The 12,702-nt window shown below is 46.5% G+C and overlaps 1 protein-coding gene across 1 annotated transcript in view; it reads left to right on the top strand.

Moving 5' to 3' along the window:
- The window catches only part of bcat1 (branched chain amino-acid transaminase 1, cytosolic), a 77,568-nt gene that overhangs the window by 23,039 nt on the left and 41,827 nt on the right, over positions 1 to 12,702 (top strand). Inside the window, exons 2-3 of the mRNA XM_052034319.1 lie at positions 2,761 to 2,817; positions 8,051 to 8,251. Coding sequence (XP_051890279.1) covers positions 2,761 to 2,817; positions 8,051 to 8,251 — 258 coding nt within the window. The remainder of the gene's footprint in view (positions 1 to 2,760; positions 2,818 to 8,050; positions 8,252 to 12,702) is intronic.

Below are 12,702 nucleotides of genomic sequence, written 5' to 3'. Positions count from 1 at the left end.
CACAGACTTGATGGGCTGAAGGGCTTCTTTCTCTGTCTTGAGAAAATTAAAAAGCCCCTGGACTGGTCTCTGTGTTTCTATACTCTGCCACAGGTTCTAGAGTGTGTCTGTCCTTTGGCCCGTTGTTCCTGGAATGTGCGCAAGGTGATCCTTGGAATGATGTCTCATGATCCATACAGGGCCTGACGGGACGGGAAAGGGAATGCCCAACTACCCTGGGGATCGGGCTGTCGATTAGTTTTCAATTTCAGGCCACTGGCCTCGGGCAGGTGCTTGAGGGAAGGATGGGAAAAATGTCTGTCTCCCACTGCATTTAATGTTCACTGCTTCACCTTTCTAGTGAAAGGTTTACATTTTTCATGAAGCAACCAATGCAATCCCTGAACGCCGATAAAATGAAGCGTACACATCCCAGAATCAATCAACAGAAATGGAAATAGTCCTCGACTGGCGTGTGGGTCCATAGCTACAATCTGTTTGTAGGTATAATGCAATAGGACTGTCTGATCAAGAGTGAGCGTTTTATTATGGCTGCAGTTCAGCTGCTCATTATAGCGCCCCAGAGATCACTTCTGCTCTTCTGTAATTGATAGCTGAAACAACTATAATCAATATCTTTCTTTCTCAAGTCATTTGCTTTCCCATCTTCTCTCTGTCCACACTGAACTTTAAGTCGCCAGTAATTCTCCATTTGCAAGTGACATGCTGCAATGGATCAGATCAGATTTTTTTGAAAGAATGCAGAAGCCCCTAGGAGTCTTTTTTTATTATGAAATGTCGCTGTGTAATTGTGGCATCCAGGATTCCAGGTGCACAGTGCAAGATGACTGAGGTAGGACCTAGGAGGCAATCCGACAGATGCTCAGGGTTGTGAGGTTATGTTAGATTTTAGCAAAGCCCAGATAAGGCAACCTTCTTGCCTCTCTGGAGCATTTCCTTGGGATTGAGGGTCTGCTTAAGAAAAGGAAGAAGACCACCTTCTCTGCTTCTGTGGGTTCAGAGGTGGCTGACGAGGTTAATGTGGCTGATGAGGTTAATGCTGACTCTTCCACAGATGGGGCAGGAGGTACCTGATGGGACAGGCGAGAGGTTGTGAGGTGGTGCACTCCTTCTGCCACATACGCAACCAATGCATGGCCTGGAGGTTCTCGATACCACGCTGAATGCTCCTCCTACATTTGAGTGGTCATAGGCAAAGGATTCCCAGATGTCCATGGGGGACGTGCCCTCTTCTTGTTACCACCATCGGGGAGGAGGTTCAGGAGCCTGAAGACCCACACTCAACGATTCAGAAACAGCTTCTTCCCCTCCGCCATCAGATTTCCGAACGGTCCATGAACCCATGAACACTACCTCGTTATTCCTTTCTGTTTCACTATTTATTAATTTTTGAAATTTATAGTAATTTTTATGTCTTTGCACTGTACTGCTGCCACAAAACAACAACTTTCTTGTCATATATCAGTGATAATAAATCTGATTCTGATTCTGTAACATTTTTTCAAAGAGGACGCCCTTAAATCTCTTCCGTTCCTCCGTGTAACATCATCTCATGATGGAACTCAGAAGTGGCTGAGTGTTTCCTGAGCCTGGGGCTCAGGCAGTAATACAAGGCACATCACCACGGAGAACTTGGGCATCTCTAAGGAGAGATGTGCTGGCCCTGGAGAGGGTCCAGAGAAGGTTCACAAGAATGGTCCTAGGAATGAAAGGCTTATGAGCAGCATTTGATGGCTCTGGGCCTGTACTTGACGGAGTTCAGAAGGATGAAGGGGAATCTCATTGAAACCTACTGGATACTGAAAGGCCTGGATAGAGTGGATGTGGAGAGGATGTTTCCATCAGTAGGAGAGTCTAGGATCCAAGGGCACAGCCTCAGAATAAAGGGACATCCCTTTAAAACTGAGACGAGGAGGAATTTCTTCAGCCAGAGGGTGGTGAATCTGTGGAACTCGTTGCCACAGAGGGCTGTGGAGGCCAAGTCATTGGGTGTATTTAAGGCAGAGATTGATAGGTTCTTGATTGGTAAGGGGGTTAAGCGTTACAGAGAGAAGGCGGGAGAATGGGGTTGAGAAAAAAAAATCAGCCACGATTGAATGGCGGAGCAGACTCGATGGGCCGAATGGCCTAATTCTGCTCCTATATCTTATGGTCTTATGTCTCTGTGCCCTCTGTAGGCATGTTGGACTGGGGGAGTATCCAGGGAAATGGCAGCGTGCCCTGTTAATATTGCTGTAAAAGCAGCAGATGTTAGAGTGACTGACAGGTTTATAAGTTTTAGGTCCTCTTGAGCACTTATAATTTAAATTCACATGATCAATTTTTAGTGATTTAATTCATTTTTGTATGCATGTATTAACAGCTGCTTGTATCTGCCTCTACAATGCATATATTTGTTTGTGCTTGTCATTACAAAATGTCTGGTGTAATGTACATTGCCAAGTGCTGTCCTCCAGCCAGTTGGTATTATGTATCTCAGTCCCATTCAGAGAATGATGCATTTGGCTGCGTGAATGCCAGCTATTTTGAGCGCTCTTGTTAAATGGCATTTACATTGCCTGAGGTGGGTGATTTCAAAGAATGATTCCAAGTGATGGAGAGAGGGGAGTGTGAGCAGATCCTGGAGATTTATTAAATGGATTTGACAAGGCTTATTGCAATAGCCTCAGAATTACTTCCTCCTGAAAGCAAATGTGGAATTGTTGAAGCTTGACGCAAGTGCATTTTCTAATCATTTACTATCTTCTCTTCTTCCTGTAGCACATCAATCAGGAGATTGTCGGGAATTCCCCGCAACCTGTTGCTGACACATTTAAGGTATGACATGAATCCATATTGTCACCACATGTGTGTGGTTCAGTGGTAAGTTATGTAAGATGCTTTTAAGTGTATCTCAAACCCTGCTGGGCAGAGAGAAGTGGGAGGTACATGGGAATGCCAGTTCAAAAACTAAAGGAGAGCAGGATTGATCTGCAGTCATGGCTCTCTAAGACTTGTATGAACATAAGTCTTTCTGGTTGTTACATAGAATTGAATTACTGATGTCCCAGGAATAGGTGACGCTGGGAATTCACTGGAGGTTTGTGAAATGACAGTCACTCCCAAGATCAGACCATGATTCCCTCTCTTCCTCTCCAAAACACTAAAACTTCCTGAAATCTCCCAGCACAGGAGTAACAAACACTTGGAAATTCTTATTAAGATTTGCCTGAATCTTAGATGGTGGCTGTTATTTTCTGTAAGCACAAGAGTGCAGATTAATCTTTGTGTTTCACCCTTGACATTGCTGCATTGGGACAGTGTGGAGCGATCTGTTTCCGGCTTTTGCTATTGGAAGGGTTGGTTAGGTCATTATATTGGGGTACTTAGTACCGGGTCATTAGCAGTTGCAAATTTCCTTGAAGAGGTAGCAGACATATCACTCATGTAAGTGTGGTGTGGGTTGGGGCAAGCATATGGGAGACCATTATGTATGGGTTGCTTTACCACACATTTTATCTCAAAGGTGGATACATATCTGCCATTTGCCCCTAAAAAAAAAAACAGGTAGCCTCTCACATGCAAGAAGGAGGGACATTTTTCATATCATTCCCAGCTTCCAGACCCTGGGAGGACTGAAGGAGATCTCCACTGTCAGAGGTGCTTTCCTTTGGATGGGTTGCTGAACCTCGGCCCCAGCTACTTCCCTCAGTCAGATGTAGAAGATCTGGTCGCACTGTTTTACAGAAGAATAGAGGGTTTGCTCCTGAAATCTTGGTCAGTATCTATCCCCCAAACAAAATTTTTTAACGAGATTTTTTGGGCATATCAAAGAGCTGTTTGGGGGCTCTAACTTGGCTGCTTGTTCCTCATGGTAGTAGCAACACTGCAAAAATATTTAACTGGCTATAAAAGAACATTCTAAAAAGGTTGGCTGTGGAAGTCCAAATCATTTCATTCAAACTAGGAAACCTCATGAAGACTTGATCAATGAGACACTTGTGTATCGGTGATTTTTATTAGTTATTTGGTTACTCCTTCCTGGGCATTTTGGAGATGGAGTTAAGTGAAGTATGGTACAATTAATTTCACTGGCCAAGCTGGTTTATGAAATTGACCTCTAATAACAGTGATAGATTAATGATTCTGGCACGTCATAACAATTTAAGATATCTATTAGTCACATGTACATAGAAACACACAATGATCCAGGGAGGCTTGGCCGTGTGGATTCAGAATTGGCTTGCCTGTAGAAAGCAGAGGGTTGTGGTGGAGGGAGTGCATTTGGATTGGAGGGCTGTGACTAGTCGTGTCCCACAAGGATCAGTTCTGGGACCTCTACTTTTTGTGACATTTATTAATGACTTAGATGAGGGCGTGGAAGGGTGGGTTAGCAAGTTTGCAGATGACACAAAGATCGGTGGTGTTGTGGATAGTGTGGAGGGCTGTTGAAGGGTACAGAAGGATATTGATAGGATGCAGAGCTGGGCTGACAAGTGGCAGATGGAGTTCAATCCGGAGAAGTGTGAGGTGGTACACTTTGGAAGGACAAACTCCAAGGTGGAATACGAGGTAAATGGCAGGATTCTGGGCAGTGTGGAGGAGCAGAGGGATCTGGGGGTTCATATCCACAGATCACTGAAAGTTGCCACACAGGTGGATAGTGTAGTTAAGAAAGCTTATGGGATGTTAGCTTTCACAAGTCGTGGGATCGAGTTTAAGAGCTGCGAAGTAATGATGCAGCTTTACAAAACTCTGGTTAGACCACACTTAGAGTGCTGTGTCCAGTTCTGGTCTCCTCATTATAGGAAGGATGTGGGGGCATTGGAGAGGGTGCAGAGGAGATTTCCCAGGATGCTGCCTGGATTAGAGAGTATGGTTTATGAGGAGAGACTAAAGGAGCTAGGGCTTTACTCATTGGAGAGAAGGAGGATGAGGGGAGACATGATAGAGGTATCCAAGATATTAAGAGGAATAGATAGAGTGGACAGTCAGCGCCTCTTTCCCAGGGCACCAATGCTCAAAACAAGAGGACATGGCTTTAAGGTAATGGGTGGGAAGTTCAAGGGAGATGTCAGAGGGAGGTTTTTCACCCAGAGAGTGGTTGGTGCATGGAATGCGCTGCCTGGGGTGGTGGTGGAGGCTGATATGTTTGTCAAGTTCAAGAGATTGTTAGATAAGCATATGGAGGAATTTAAAATGGGGGATATGTGAGAGGAAGAAACTTATTTCAGCAGCATCACAGGCACATGGCATTAAAGACGCAACATTCATAAAAAAAAACATCAATTAAGCATAAATTACACAAAATTATACAAGAAATAACACAATTAGAACAAAAAAATGTCCATTGTAGTGAAGTGGTCATAGTGTTGCTATACTGAGGTATTGATTATAGCTGTGCTGGTTGGTTCAAGATCTTGAAGATCAGTGTGGTCATCTATGCATGAAGCTGAAAGAGATGGGGGAGATTTTAAATGGATTTTGTGCATCTGTGTTTACTCAGGGACCGTATCCGGATTACGGAAGAGGAGGTGCTTGCTGTCTTGAGGGGAATTAGGGTGGATAAACCCCCAGGGCCTGATGAGGTGTCACCCGGACCTTGTGGGAGGCGAGTGCGGAAATTGCAGGGGCCCTGGAAGAAATATTTAAAATGTCCCTAGCCACGGGTGAGGTGCCAGAGGACTGGAGGATAGCTAATTTTGTTCCGCTGTTTAAGAAAAGCTCTGAGAATAAGCCGGGAAATTATAGGCTGGTGAGCCTGACGTCAGTTGTGGGTAAATTATTGGAAGGTATTCTGAGGGACAGGATACATAGGTACTTGGATAGACAGGGCCTGATTAGGGATAGTCAATATGGCTTTGTGCGTGGCAGATCATGTGTAACCAATCTAACAGAGGTTTTCAAGGAGGTTACCAGGAAGGTTAATGAAGGTAAGGCGGTGGACATTGCCTGCGTGGACTTTAGCAAGGCCCAAATGGGAGGCTGCTCCAGAAGGCTAAGTCGCTTGGCATTCAGGATGAAGTAGTCGATTGGATTCAACGTTGGCTTAGTGGGAGAAGACAGAGAGTGGTAGTAGATGGTTGTCTCTCTCATTGGAGGCCTGTGACTAGTGGTGTGCCGCAGGGATAATAATGTGGTAAATTGGATCAGCAAATTTGCGGATGACACCAAGATTGGGGGCGTAATGGACAGCGAGGAAGGCTGTCAAAGCTTGCAAAGTGATACGGACCAGCTGGGAAAATGGGCTGATAAATGGCAGATGGAATTTAATGCAGACAAGTGTGAGGTGATGCAGTTTGGGAGGACAAACCAGGGTAAGACTTACACAGTGAATGGTAGGGCACCGAGGTGTGTGGTAGAACAAAGGGACCTGGGAATACAGATCCATAATTCCCTGAAAGTGGCATCGCAGGAAGATAGGGTCGGAAAGAGAGCTTTTGGCACATTGGCCTTCATATATCGGGGCATTGAGTACAGGAGTTGGGATGTAATGTTGAAGTTGTATAAGATATTGGTGAGGCCCAATTTAGAGTGTTGTGTGTAGTTCTGGTCACCTACCTACAGGAAAGATATCAATTAGCTTGAAAGAGAGCAGAGAAAATTTACACGGATGTTGCCTGAGTTACAGGGATAGGTTGAATAGGTTAGGACTTTATTCCCTGGAGCGCAGGAGGATGAAGGGAGATCTTATAGAGGTATACAAAATTATGATGGGTATAGATAGGGTGAATGCATGCAGGCTTTTTCCCCTCAGGCTGGGTGAGACTAGAACTAGAGGTCATAGGTTTAAGGTGAGATATTTAAGGGGAATCTGAAGGGGAACCACTTCACTCAGAGGGTGGTGCGAGTGTGGAACAAGCTGCCAGCGGAAGTGGTGGATGCAGGTTCAACTGTAAGATTTAAGGGAAGTTTGGATAGGTAAATGGATGAGAGAGGTATGAAGGGCTATGGTCCTGGTGCAGGTAGATGGGACTAGGCAGAAAACCAGGCCAGCATGGACTAGAGGGATAGAAGGGCCTGTTTCTGTGCTGCAGTGCTCTATGACTCTCTGACTCTAACTGAATGGTTGAAGGGAAATACCTGTTCTTGAAAAACACTATGATGCTGGAGGAACTCAGCAGGCCAAGATGGCATCTGTGGACAAAAGCAGGCGGTCAACATTTGTGTCAGGACCCTTCCTCAGGACTGGAGAGGTCCTGATGAAAGGTCCTGACCCAAAACATTGACCGCCTACTTTTCTCCACGGATGCTGCCTGGCCTGCTGAGTTCCTCCAGCATCACTGTGTTTTTCATCTAGATTCCAGCATCTGCAGTCCTTTGTTTCTCTAGCTGTTCTTGAATCTGGTGGTATTGGTATTGGTTTATTATTGTCACTTGTACCGAGGTACAGTGAAAAGCTTGTCTTACAAACCGATCGTACAGGTGGTGTGGGACTTCGGGCTTCTGTACCTCCTGCCCGATGGTAGCTGAGAGATGATGGTGGGGGATCTTTGATGATAGATGTTGCCTTCTTGAAGAAGCACCTCATGTAGATACTACTGATGGTGGGGAGTGACGTGCCCGTAATCTATTGGTCTGAGTCCATTGAGGTAGCGAATTCAGAATATAGTGTTACAGTCACAGAGAATGTGCAGTGCAGGTAGACAAATGAAGTGCAAACAAATAAAGTTCATAAACAAAACAGAAACTAGTAGATCACATCAAAAATTTTAGAGGAACTTCTTTCAGCAAGGAGTGGTGTGAATTTGGAGCTGGCACAGTTCATACCATAAAAGGAGGCTTAACTCATTGATGAAGGGAGAAGGAATTAGAGGAGATGGAGGCAGAGTGGGAAGAGCTTGGTGTGGAAGTTGAACAGCATGGGCCCTGTGGGCTGAATGGCCTGTTTTTATACGGTAAGTTCTATGTAACATTAAGATAAGATCTTTATTAGTCACGTGTACGTCGAAACACACAGTGAAATACACCTTTTGCGTAGTGATTTTGGGGGGCAGCCCGCAAGCGTCGCACCCAAACTTTCAGAAGAATTGGAGCTGAATTTTCTTTTCACCGACTTTGTGTCTTCCAGGCCTCAGACCTTGAAGTTCAAATGGCCGAAACTTTGGCAGAGAAGCCAGACATTAACCATTTATCTTTTGGCACTGTGTTCACCGATCACATGCTCATGATTCACTGGACATTAACTCGAGGCTGGGAGAAACCGCAGATTAAACCCATGCAGAACCTCTCGCTGCATCCTGCAGTATCGGCCCTCCATTATTCCGTGGAGGTGAGTTGGCGGAGGGGAATTTGGCTTTGGTTGGTTCAAGTTTATTGTCAATGTGCATAGGTACGGTGAGGTACAGGTACAACGAAAAACTGGCTTGCAGCAGCATCACAGGCACGTAGAACAACACATAGAACATAAATTATACAAGGCAGTGAAGAAAACGACTGTGCAAGACAAGACATCAATGCAAAAGCCACAATCAAGAGACAAGTCCATGGTAGTGCAAGAGGTGGTCCGTAGAGTTCCGTTGCTGAGGTAGGGTTAGGGTTGTGCAGGTCGGTTCAAGAACCTGATGGCTGAAGGGAAGTAACTGTTCCTGAACCTGGTGGTGTGGGACTTCACGCTTCTGTATCTCCTGCCCGATGGTAGCAGCGAGAAGAGGGCGTGACCCGCATGGTGGGGGATACTTGATGATGGATGTTGCCTTCTTGAGGCAGCACCTCCTGTAGGTACTACCGATGGTGGGGAGGGACGTGCCCGTGATGTATTGGGCAGAGTCCGCTACTCTCTGCAGCCTCTTGTGTTCCTGTGCGCTGGGATTGCCATACCAGGCTGTGATGCGTCCAGTCAGGATACTCTCAACAGTGCATCTGTAGAAGTTTGTTTGAGTACATTGGAGGTCACCGTTCAGTTGGTAGCACACTCATCCCTGGATGGTTTGAATCACTGTTGAGGACATCTGTCCCGTGTAATACTGAGAGAGTCAGCAGTGCTGTCTTTCAGGTGGGACATTAAATTGAGGCACCATTAGACCTGCTGGGGTGGTGGGTAAATGATCCCACGGCACAAAGACGGCTACAGGAGCAGGCCTTCCCTGATGCATTGGTCAACTGGACAGATCGCTTCGTCATTATCACTGCTGTTTGTGAGATCTTGCTGTGTGTAAAGTGAGTCATTGAGAGCCATAGATATGGCATGGAACCAGGTGACCATCACTGACCATCAACCACACACTTATACTCATCCCGCATTATTGCCATTTGTAACTCTCCTCACCCTCCCATCAAAACCTCGCCCAGCTACAGCAGGGCAAATACCAGAGGGCATAGCTTTAAGGTGAGAGGGGGAAAACTTAAAGGAGGTGTGCGGGGCAAATTTTTTTACACTCCAGGGGAAAAAGTCCCAGCCCATCCAGCCTCTCCTTCTAACCAGAACGACGCACAATACCCCAAGTGTGATCTCACCAATGACTTGTACAGTTGTAACATGACATCCCAACTCCTGTACTCAGTGCCCTGACCGATGAAGGCAGACGTGTCAAGCACCTTCTTCACCGCCCTGCCTACCTGTGTCGCCACTTTCAGGGAACTACGTACCTGTAGCCCCAACCCCTGTTGTACAAATTCCCCTTTGATTCTTTTACCCCTACCTATGCTTAGAGTTAACTTACAGCGGCCTATTAACCCACCAACTCGGATGTGGGAGGAGACCTGGGCACCTGGAGGAAACCCTTGCGGTCACAGGGAGAACATGCAAACTCCACACAGACAGCAACCGAGGTCAGGATCGAACCTGGGTCACCGGAGGTGTGAGAGAGCAGCACTACCCGCTGCACCACCGAGCTTCCCTTTCTGCAGCCCCCCAAAGTACCGCTTGTCTTCATTGGAGAGGAATGCCAGACCCTTTGTTGAAGGACTCGTGAGAGATGATACCTCAGTGTGTGCAGCACACACTGTGCAGTGAACAGGCCCTTTGGCCCACAATGTTGTGCCAAACTAATTAAACTAATTATACGAATCCCTTCTGCCTGCAGATGGTCCATATCTCTCCATTCTCTGCACATTCATGTGCCTATCTAGAATCTCTTAGACCCTTCCATCTGCCTCCACCACCAACCCTGGCAGCCCGTTCCAGGCACCCACCACTCTCTGTGTAAAAAAAACTTGCCCTGCATACTTCCTTTGATCTTTCCCCCTCTCACCTTGAACGCATGCCCTCTGGTATTAGACATTTCAACCCTGGGAAAAAGATACCAGCTGTCTATTTATGTCTCTGATTATTTTATAAACTTCTGTCAAGTCTCTGCTCAACCTCTGATGCTCCAGAGAAAACATCCCAAGTTTGTCCAACCTCTCCTTATAGTACATGCTTTCTAATCCTGGTAAACCTCTTCTGCACCCTCTCCAAAGCTTCCACCTCCTTCTTGTAATGAGGTGACTAGAATTGAATGCAATACTACCGATGCGGCCTAACCAGAGTTTTATAAAGCTGCAACATAACTTCCTGACTCTTCAACTCGATGCCTTGACTAATAAGATAAGATATTTATTTATTAGTCACATGTACATTGAAAAACACAGTGAAATGCGTCTTTTTGCGTTACTGAGAATGTGCTGGGGGCAGCCCGCAAGTGTCGCCACTCTTCTGGAGCCAACATAGCATTCCCACAGCTCTGAACCCGTATGTCTTTGGAATGTGGGAAGAAACCGGAGCACCCAGAGGAAACCCACGCGGACACACAGGGCAGGCACGGTAGTGTAGTGGTTAGTGTACTGCTTTACAGCGCCAGCAACCCAGGTTCAAATCCAGCCATTGTCTGTAAGGAGTTAGTACGTTCTCCCCGTATCTGCGTGGGTTTCCTCCGGGTGCTCCAGTTTCCTCCCACATTCCAAAGACGTACGGGTTAGGAAGTTGTGGGCATGCTATGTTGGCGCCGGAAGCATGGCGACACTTGCAGGCTGCCCCCAGAACACTACGCAAAAAGATGTATTTCACTGTGTGTTTCGATGTACATGTGACTAATAAAGATATCTATCTATCTAGAACATACAAACTCCTTACAGACAGTGGCGGGAAATGAATCCGGGGTGCTGGCACTGTAATAGCGTTATGCTAACCGCTACACGACCGTACCTGCCCTAATAAAGGCAAGTATGCCATATGCCTTCTTTACCACCCTATCAACTTGTGCAGCCACTTTCAGGGAACAATTTGAATTTGTTAATCTTTTGATTTAGGAGTCCTGATAAGTTAGAGTTTAATATAGGTGGGTCGATGATGCTAGAATATTTTGCAGTAATTTTAAAGTACAGTGTTGTAGATGTGCCTGTAAAAGCCTTGCTGGTTGGTAATGCAGTTGGAAGCTGATGCGACTGTTACATAGTTTGATGAAAGCGGCGTCACAGGTAGACAGGGTAGTGAAAAAAGCTTTCAGCACGCTGGCCTTCATCGGTCAGGGCATTGAGTACAGGAGTTGGGACATTACATTGCTGTTGTACAAGTTGTTGGTGAGGCCGCACTTGGAGTACTGTGTACAGTTTTGGTCACCCTGTTGTAGGAAATACGTGGTTAAACTGGAAAGAGAGCAGAAAAGATTTATAACGATGTTGCCAGGACCAGAGGGCCTGAGTTATAGGGAGAGGTTGGCCAGGCTGGGTCTTTATTCCTTGGAATGTAGGAGAATGAGGGGCGACCTTATAGAGGTGTTTAATATTATGAGGGGCATTGATGAGGTGGATGGTAACAGTCTTTTCCCCAGGGTAGGGGAGTCCAAGACTAGGGGGCATAGGTTTAGGGTGAGAGGGGAAAGGTTTAAAAGGGACCTGAGGGGCAACTTTTTCACGTAGAGGGTGGTGAGTATATGGAACGAGCTGCCAGAGGAAGTGGTTGAGACAGGTACAATAGTATCATTTAAGAAGCACTTGGATGGGTACATGGATGGGCGGGGCTTGGAGAGATATGGGCCGAACACAGGAAATTGGGACTGGCTGGGTGGGCACCGTGGTCAGCATGGACTGGTTGGGCCGAAGGGCCTGTATATGTTTTCTATTGCTCTATGACTCTATGTAACTGACAGTAAGTGGATTGCTGGGCAGTTGCGATAGGCAAACCCTTGCTCTCTCCACTGATAGCCAAGGATTCGATATTCTGTGGCTCGCTGCATCCTCTAGTGGCTGTTAGCAGGTAGTACAAGAGAGCCGCTCTCCTGACAGAAAGGACTGGTATTGAAGCAGGCCCGTTCACAGCCTCGTGATCCCCCAAGGCAGGATGCGAAACGTAGCCCCCGTTGCAATGTTGGAAGTGTGTCGGCCAGATTGTGCACAGCAAGCTCCCACAGCACGTCCGAGCTTGCTTCAAGCAATCAGGGCTGGGGGTATCAGGGAAAGGGTAGTGAGTGAGGGTTTGCGGAGTCAGACAGCACGGAAACGGGCCATTCGGCCCACTTGGTCCATGCCAACTAGTGGGCACCCATTGGTATTAATCCCATCTTCCAGCACTTGGCCCATAGACTCCAAGGCTGAGGTAATTCAAGTGCTCAGGTCCATCGTAGTGAAGTGGCCCACACATGCAACTCAAAACTGGTAAGTTAATTGGTTACCGATAACTAATTATGTGGTGTGGGTACCATGAGAATTAGGTCAGACTTGAGGGGCATGTGAGAGATAGGTAATAGCGAAATGTGGGGCAATGCAAATGGGATTTCTCTGTGAGCCAGTATATACCCGATGGGC

The sequence above is a fragment of the Pristis pectinata genome, chromosome 19 (genome assembly GCF_009764475.1).
Source record: "Pristis pectinata isolate sPriPec2 chromosome 19, sPriPec2.1.pri, whole genome shotgun sequence".
Lineage (NCBI taxonomy): Eukaryota > Metazoa > Chordata > Chondrichthyes > Rhinopristiformes > Pristidae > Pristis > Pristis pectinata.
This window is presented reverse-complemented; position numbering and strand designations above follow the sequence as displayed.